This window comes from Cyprinodon variegatus, unplaced genomic scaffold, assembly GCF_000732505.1.
Source record: "Cyprinodon variegatus isolate N-32 unplaced genomic scaffold, C_variegatus-1.0 Scaffold520, whole genome shotgun sequence".
Classification (NCBI taxonomy): Eukaryota; Metazoa; Chordata; class Actinopteri; order Cyprinodontiformes; family Cyprinodontidae; genus Cyprinodon; species Cyprinodon variegatus.
Genome location: NW_015150973.1, coordinates 157,192 through 164,954, shown reverse-complemented (window position 1 = coordinate 164,954; position 7,763 = coordinate 157,192). Strand labels below are relative to the sequence as shown.

The 7,763-nt window shown below is 37.0% G+C and overlaps 1 protein-coding gene across 1 annotated transcript in view; it reads left to right on the top strand.

Annotated features, from left to right (window-relative positions):
* The first annotated feature begins 880 nt into the window (after positions 1–880).
* The window catches only part of LOC107095012 (cGMP-inhibited 3',5'-cyclic phosphodiesterase A-like), an 80,511-nt gene continuing 73,628 nt past the window's right edge, over positions 881–7,763 (top strand). The window contains exon 1 of the mRNA XM_015390966.1: positions 881–2,482. Within this exon, the coding sequence (XP_015246452.1) occupies positions 1,592–2,482 (891 nt within the window). The 5' untranslated portion in view covers positions 881–1,591. The remainder of the gene's footprint in view (positions 2,483–7,763) is intronic.

Below are 7,763 nucleotides of genomic sequence, written 5' to 3'. Positions count from 1 at the left end.
AAACCTGCCGGACTACTTTCGGCTTGACCAAAACTGGACGATAACTCTGCTCACAGGATGCTTCCATGGGTAAGTCAGTGTGATTGCATGCCACTGGTGATGGGGATGCCATACAGATTCATGTCAAAAATACTGAACTATCCCTTTAAACACTTTTTAAAAGAAATTAATATATACACCAAATTTGGATATGTTTGGTTGGTTCAACTTAATAAAATCAAATTCTGTTTACCTATATTTGTCCTTGCTTTGAAGTAAATTTTGTTCTACTAACTCATAACATTTAAAAAATAATTTTAATCAACTCAATTGTATTTACTTTGAGAGTGGAAACAGTTTTTCTGAATAAGCAAGCATCCATGTCACATGTTCAATATAACGTTGACAATTATAGAGCAGCATGATCATGGAACTTAACCGCAAGATAACTTATGGTTTCATCTATGTGGACTTGGAGCAACGTCTAACTCCACTATCTCTTTTAGATGTAGAAGTAGCTGCAATGCAAACTCATGCTCTGGAAAAAGTGGTCTGACAATTAGGCCTAAATTAACTCATTTAAGGACCAATTTTCAAGATCATTGCAAAGTAACCTCAAATTCTTAAGCTCACAAGGCGGCCTCAAGAATTTTAGGTTACATTGCATCATTCATAAAATATTCATACATATTGTGCTACATCAATTAAATATTACTAAATGATTCTGGAAACAACAACCTTGGTATGTCGAATGGTAAGAAATTGTTTCACCTCAAAGAGGAGCTTGAATCATGTTTTTATTTTTAGTGTAGGCATACAAAAAAGCTTTTCTGTATGTGTTTTACATGGTGGGAACAGTACATAACAATGCTTCTGGTCTAACACCAACAGAATTCAGCAATCACTCTATAATCAGTTAAGTTTGTGACTCTAATGTTAGAAATGCAACAAGAGAAACCATAATTACAGTATTAGTAAGAGTTTTATTTTTTTACATTCATTGTGGGCCTTTTGACATTTTTCTGAGATATCTTACTGTTTAAAGTGCTGTGGTCTCAGTAGCCATTTCTAGTACTTTCTCCTTACTGCGCTCTGCTCCTAAAATGTATCACATGATTATTACAGTAATTCCCATAATGAGACTGCTCCATCTTCCAGAACAACCCGGGAGATCTTTGCGTAAACATGGCATGCATCCACTGCGAGCTGAGCCACATCCAGGGCAGACTGCAGCCTGCAGACTGAGCAGGGCTGAAACGTGATGGAGTAATCACCGGAGCGGCACAAAATAGGGGATAATGTCTGGTGGGTGGGGAGAGAAGAGGAGAGAGAGGGCGCTGTGTGGAGGAGCTGAGGCACTGGCCTAGATGTGTGAAACGCCATGGGTTGCCTTTTTTGGTTCACTGGTTGACTTCTAGAGGCAACTCTTGATGCAGTTTTAAGCCATAAAACAAAGAAAAGTTGTGCAGACATGATATCTATCATTTTAAAGGAGAGCATCAATAACCACAGTGTACACAGATGAACATGGAACATGTGAATGAAACACTAACACGAAAAGTGAGTCTGTCATATCGCTGGACAGGCATCCACACAAGTTTGTGTGATAAAGATGTCCTTGGAGTCAGACAGTGACAAAAGTTCATCGGGAGGCGCTGATGAAAAACCTCCGCGGGCAGCGCAGGAGCGCAGATGCTGCATGGAGACATGCGCCACTCCGCTGCTCTGGGACAAACGGAGAGAGACGTGGCTCAGACTCTCCGCGACATGGACTTGCAGAAGAGTGTCCTCTGCTGTCTGCGTCGCCTCCGTCTCTGCTCTCGTCGCTCTGCTGCTCAGATTGGTGGAGTGGGATGCAGGCAGGAGCAGCGGAAATAGTAGCTGCGTCGGCTCTCGTTTCCACTCAGCGGCGGGCTGCGCTGCGGAGCTGCTTTTCGCTGCGTGTCGCTGCGTCTCGCCCGTTTTTACGCTCGTATGTGCCTTCTTCTGGCTCTGGCTCTGCTTCATTCGCTGCGGGCTGCCGATCCGGAGCGCGCTGATCCTGTTAGCGCTGTGCCACCTGGGCGAAGCCGCGGCGCAGTCGCTGCTGCGCGGCGCGGAGGAGCTGTCATCCCTCACCGCAACCCTGGTAGTCCTCGGCTGCCTGGGCGGCGGGGCTCTGCTGGTCGTCCGGCCGGGACAGGGAGTGTCCATCCTCGTCTTTATTAGCGTCATCAGGGCCGTGTCTCCTCTGTGTCTGAGCAGTTGGAGACCCTACCTGGCCTACCTACTGGGGCTGTTGGGGGTTTTGCTTGCGAGTTATGCTGACCGGCTTCTGCCGGCCTCAGGGACCAGCGGGACGGGGTGCTGTGGCTCTGTGACCGGGCCGAAGGAGGAGGACATCCCTGTCTTCAAAAGGAGACGGAGGTCCAGCTCCATAGCGGCCTCGGAGATGATGGCTCATAGTCAGAGCAACAGCAAGTCCCACCGCAGGACTTCGCTGCCCTGCATTCCGCGGGACCAGGTAAGGAGCCGTGTCCAACTTTGGACATCTGCTTATGATCTGTTATCTCCTCTGAGCCCGCCGGGCTTTCTTCTCTCTCTGATGGCATGTGTGGCAGCTTTACATGCTTTCTCTCAGTAGCTTCATCGGGACAAGTGGAATAACAGATTGCAAAACAAAGCAATGTCATTATGGTGCTGATGATGGCTGTTCTCTCTGCAGGCCGTCATGTAGGCCTATTGGTTTTCAGAATGACTACATGAGGAAAAAACAAAAAAGAAGGAACCAATTAAATCTTAGATAATATTTACAAATAGGTTGAATTTACAATAACATATATAACTTAAATGGAAATGTCTAAACATTAACAGCAGACTTTATTGCATGGGTGTATCTCAAAGTAGAATGAATAAAAAAGTTATTTTATTCATTAAGTTATTTCCAAACATTGATATAATATCATAATTTCCAACATTTAATTGTTATTTTGCAACTATTACAGCATACATATTTTCGAAATTCCACAATCAGTTACCTATACACTAGAATACAAGATAAGTAACAATATGCCTAAAACAAAAATATCTTACTGAAAAGTATGATTTTGTTCTCTATAGTTTATGCATTACTTGCTTAAAGAATTGCTTTATTATTGTGGTGATGGTAGCAATTAGTCTGTGGTGCAGCTGAGATAATAAGGAAGTAAGTGTAGCTTTTAAAACAGCCTTCAGCTTGTCAAGACTGCATTAAAAGGCTTTTACCCTTAAAGTTTGTGGGTTTTTTCTTCCACTCAACTTTACATTAAAATGCTTGGGTGACCCTTTTACACATTTATTTTGTTGCCTATATACGGCAGAGGATTAGGGCCACTGAAAATTAAAAAAAAGTTAAATGATTTTTTTATTTTATTTCAGTTTAATATGAGAGAATTCAGACTTTTTTCTCAGAATTCTGACTTTAACCTCCGAATTTTGGATCTTAATGTGGATGGGCAGCATGAAGGAAGAGATGTGGGAGCACTCAGCTTCACTGACAAAGATGTGTTGTTTGGGGGGGGGGGCAGTAACACTTTGGTGGAAAATAACGCAATTACTGGAAGAACAGAAGGTGATTAAAACATGGCTAGTTTAGTCTTTAAAACAGACATTGCTATGACTTGATTCAAACCTGTTTGTTAGCTGTCAGAATTCTGACTTTTACCTCATATTATACTGAAAAAAAAATCTAAAAATCAGTAAACTTTTTTTTTTTTTTAGTGGCCCTAATCCTCTTCCGTACATATAACAGTTATGTGTTTCAAATCATATTGTCAGATTTTATTTATTATTATGACAGTTAACAGAAACTAAAGCTTGTAATATAGCTCTCTATGTATAATAAGTCTATATAATAATTTAGGGCTGGAACTAACAATTATTTTGCATATCGATAAATCTTTTTTTAGATTAGTCAATGAATAACCATAGCCAAAGACTGCTTAAAGAAGACTTTTTACGAAATTAAATAACTCTAACTTTTCCTCTAGAGGAGCTCTGGATAGAGAATACTGAAGGATGAAAAAAAAGGTTTTATCTTAAATGCAAAATGTGTACATATTTTTTTATATTCTTGGTATAATTACTGTTCTACACTGGTTGCTCTGTCATCTACAGGCATGTTTTAGAGTCTCTATACTCCAGTTAATGATTAATCAATTACTAAATTATTCTGAAATTTTTTTAATGATCAATTAATCACAATTAATGCATTTAATTGTTTCAGCACTACAATAATTAGTAAACTTTTTAATCATATTCTATTTTTTTGAGGTTGTCTAAGACAATAGACTGAAGTAGTCTATTGTATTATGAATGCCTATTGTGTGTAAAATATGTGGACATATTTGCCTCAGCTGTTACATAATTACATTTCATTTTCTTAATACAAAAGTCTTAGCTGATTTTGTTGATATAGAATGGAACTGTTGTGAATCCACATCTGGGCAAAACCCATACTGTATAGGGCCCACATGCAAAGTTACATAATTCCTGACTAGGAATTATGTAACTTTACCAATTGAAAGAATAGGAGAACCTCTTGAAAGCTTCGTAGGGGTTGCCAGATTGGGCTACTACTACTTTTTCTATGGTGGTACAGCATAAGCCTCAACAAAATAACACAAGTTTTAGTCTGTTACCATGTCAGAAGATTTCAGTGCTATATTTAAGCAACATAATAGCGACTGTGTTCTTTTTTAAAAACACAAAAAACATCTGGTTGTTTTTGTTGGACTATTATTGTTGGATTATAAATCAATATTTCAAAATAAGCCTGTCTTTTCCTCTCTGAAATTCACAAATAAGAATATTATCCATCATTGATTTTTTTTGGCTCAGGAGGCATGGCAAAAAAACGGACAGGGTGATATGTTTTTGTGGGATTCTTTATGATTAGATACAGTGCTGTAAATAAGTATTTATCCTCTTGAAGATGTTTCTGCTGCTTTATTGTCACAAATATTTCGCATAATTAAACAAGTTTCAGTATCAAGTAAAGTGTTTCTAAGTACTTTGTAAAAACATTTTTTGATAAAATTTTCAATTTTTGAGAGGAAAATCCATGCAATCATTTTGATTATAAAATGCTATCCTAGTTTTATTTTAAATGTAATGAGATATACTGTATCCTTTTCAAAATATTCCAGTTTTTCTTGTCACAGATTTTATTTTATTTTTTTTTTCATTTTTGGGGTGATTTTGAGTTGGGGTCTTTATTTCTTGTTGCTCATTGTTGAACTTTCCTGTTGATGCCATTTTAAATATTATTTTACTTATTGTTGATTTATGATCAACAATGCTGGTGAAGATTCTCAGTCATCCAGGTCATAGTCATTCCAAAAAAGAAAGTTAAAAACAATTCCCTGGACTTTGTTTCCAAGTTTGAAGACGTTTCACTTCCCATCCAGGGAGCTTTTTCAATTCAAAATGTCAGGAATAGCGTTGAGTTCAAGTTCGAACTGGAGTTTGAAACTTCAAACTTGGAAACAAAGTCCAGTGGATTGTTTTTAACCTTCTTTTTTGGTATGATCAACCATCTTAAGTGAAGGGAGTGATGCTTGTTGTGTTTAAATGCTCTTTGTACTTTGGAGAACTCCTGGATGAGTCCGATGAGCTCTTGGAGTAATTTTTGATAACTTAGCGTCCTAAGGAAAAGCTCACCACTGCTCTATGATTTCTTTACATTGGACAATATTTTAATGTAGGGCTTTGAAGTCGTAATTAAAATCCATTTGTAGAAATCAGGTCTTGCTGTGGGCTGAGCTCTGCATTCAAAAAAGTTGTGTTGATGACAGTTAGTTCATGATTTAGGAATCATTGGACAGCGTCTTTCTTTTGCTTGACATCCATTTCTTATCTGGTTCTGAACCCATATTGTGTGAAAACAAATGCTAAATGGATAGATAAGGGGGGCAAATATTATTTTTGACAATACTGTAATTTGTCATCATATAAGCCAAATAAACGTACTTGTCATAATACTGGATAAACTGGATAACAATAGAAAGGAAAACTACTTTAAAATTGTTGTTTCGAAATTGTGGAAATCTTTTTAAAAAAAAACAAAGGTTATTTCTAATTACAAGCCAGAAAAGTAAAAAAGAAGAAGAAAAAATTAACTCAACAATAATTTTTTACTTTGCATTGCTCACAGATAGGGGCTCACAGATAGGTAGTACATGCAGTCATCACCTTGCTGGAGTTTTACTTTCAGCAGGAGCTGACTATTTGGATTGTTCAGGTGGGTCTCTGCAAGGAGGGGATGTTTATCATTTTTTTGGAACTGTTGGGCCCATATGGATTGTTGAAAATTTACTTATTTTTATGGATTTTAATGCAGATTAATATTTCTTTTTGTATAACTTATGTTAAGATTTGTTACCAAATTTTAATGTACTTTATCATTATTAAGCTTCATCTTTATGAGCTTATATGTTTTGCTATGATGTAATAATTTTGATGAATGAAATATGGTCCAAAATAATTTTTTCATAGTATTCTGTTCCAGTAATCTTCTAATGTCTGGTTTAAAAATTGATCGTCCACATAGGGGTGTTTATTTTTAACTTAGTTGTCTCTTTTTAAGTTCATGCTCTACTTGTGCTGCTGATAAACAAATGAAGGAGTGCATTCCTCCTGCCAAGGTTTTGAGTGCCCGTGAAGGTGTGCGTGTAATGATAGGTGTAAAGTGAAATGTTGCGTGACACTATTTTGAACGATTCCTTTTATTCTTGTTGCTCTACTGTTTTGGCAACCAATGTTTTAAACAAACCTTCAGACTTTAGAAATCGTTTAAACAAATGATGAGGCATTCGTTTATGGTTTTAATGAAATGGGTTGAATTAAGATCTTTAGATGTGAATTAACTTGAAGTATTTGATGCAAATGTATGTCAATTTGCAAAAAAGCAATGATTTTCTACATTACATCTCTTTGTTTCCAACACATAAGCTCATAGTGTCAGGTGACTTCACTTCCTTAGTGTGGTCGTTCTTTGCTACGCATCCCTCCCTGTGCTGCAGTAGAGTTTTAAACTAAACTTAACCCCTGTGTTTTATGTATAACCTTTTTACATCATTTTTAAAGGTGAGTAAATCACCATTTTAATGGATTTTCTTTTTGATCATAATCAAGCTGGTTTAGCTCAAAAACTGCACCACATATACTCTTCCAACCTGAAATGCATTGCTTTGTACTAACAGAAAACATTTCAACCCCTGTGTTTGACTGGTGAAGCCTTAATTCATGTTTTAAGACCAATAAACACCTATTGTAATTGATTTTATTGCATTTTGATCACATTTAAATGGGCACTGGTCAAAAACTCCAACACCTAGATTCTTCAAACCTGGACTGCATTGTTTTACAATAGAATAACTTGAAAACACTTGTGTTTGATAGGTAAACTCTTTATTGGACATTAAATACTTACTTTGATATATTGTTTTTTTTTTTCTTTCACATTTTGATGACAGTTTAACTGGTCCAGCTGAAAACTGCAACACAGTCCTATTTCTCTCACTCGCACTTGTTTTGGACAATTGGATCAGAAATAACCTAACAGGATTTTGATGGTTTCATGAACAACATACATTTGTTTAGAAATCTGTTTAAATGCTTGGTAATTTTTTTTTCTATTTTAAAACATTACAGTACAAACATACTGAAAATAAATGGCAATAGACACAATTGTGTTCTCAATCAACCCAAAAGACTCCATAATATACAAGTTTCATTTTTAGATTTGGCCATTTTATGAGGATGTC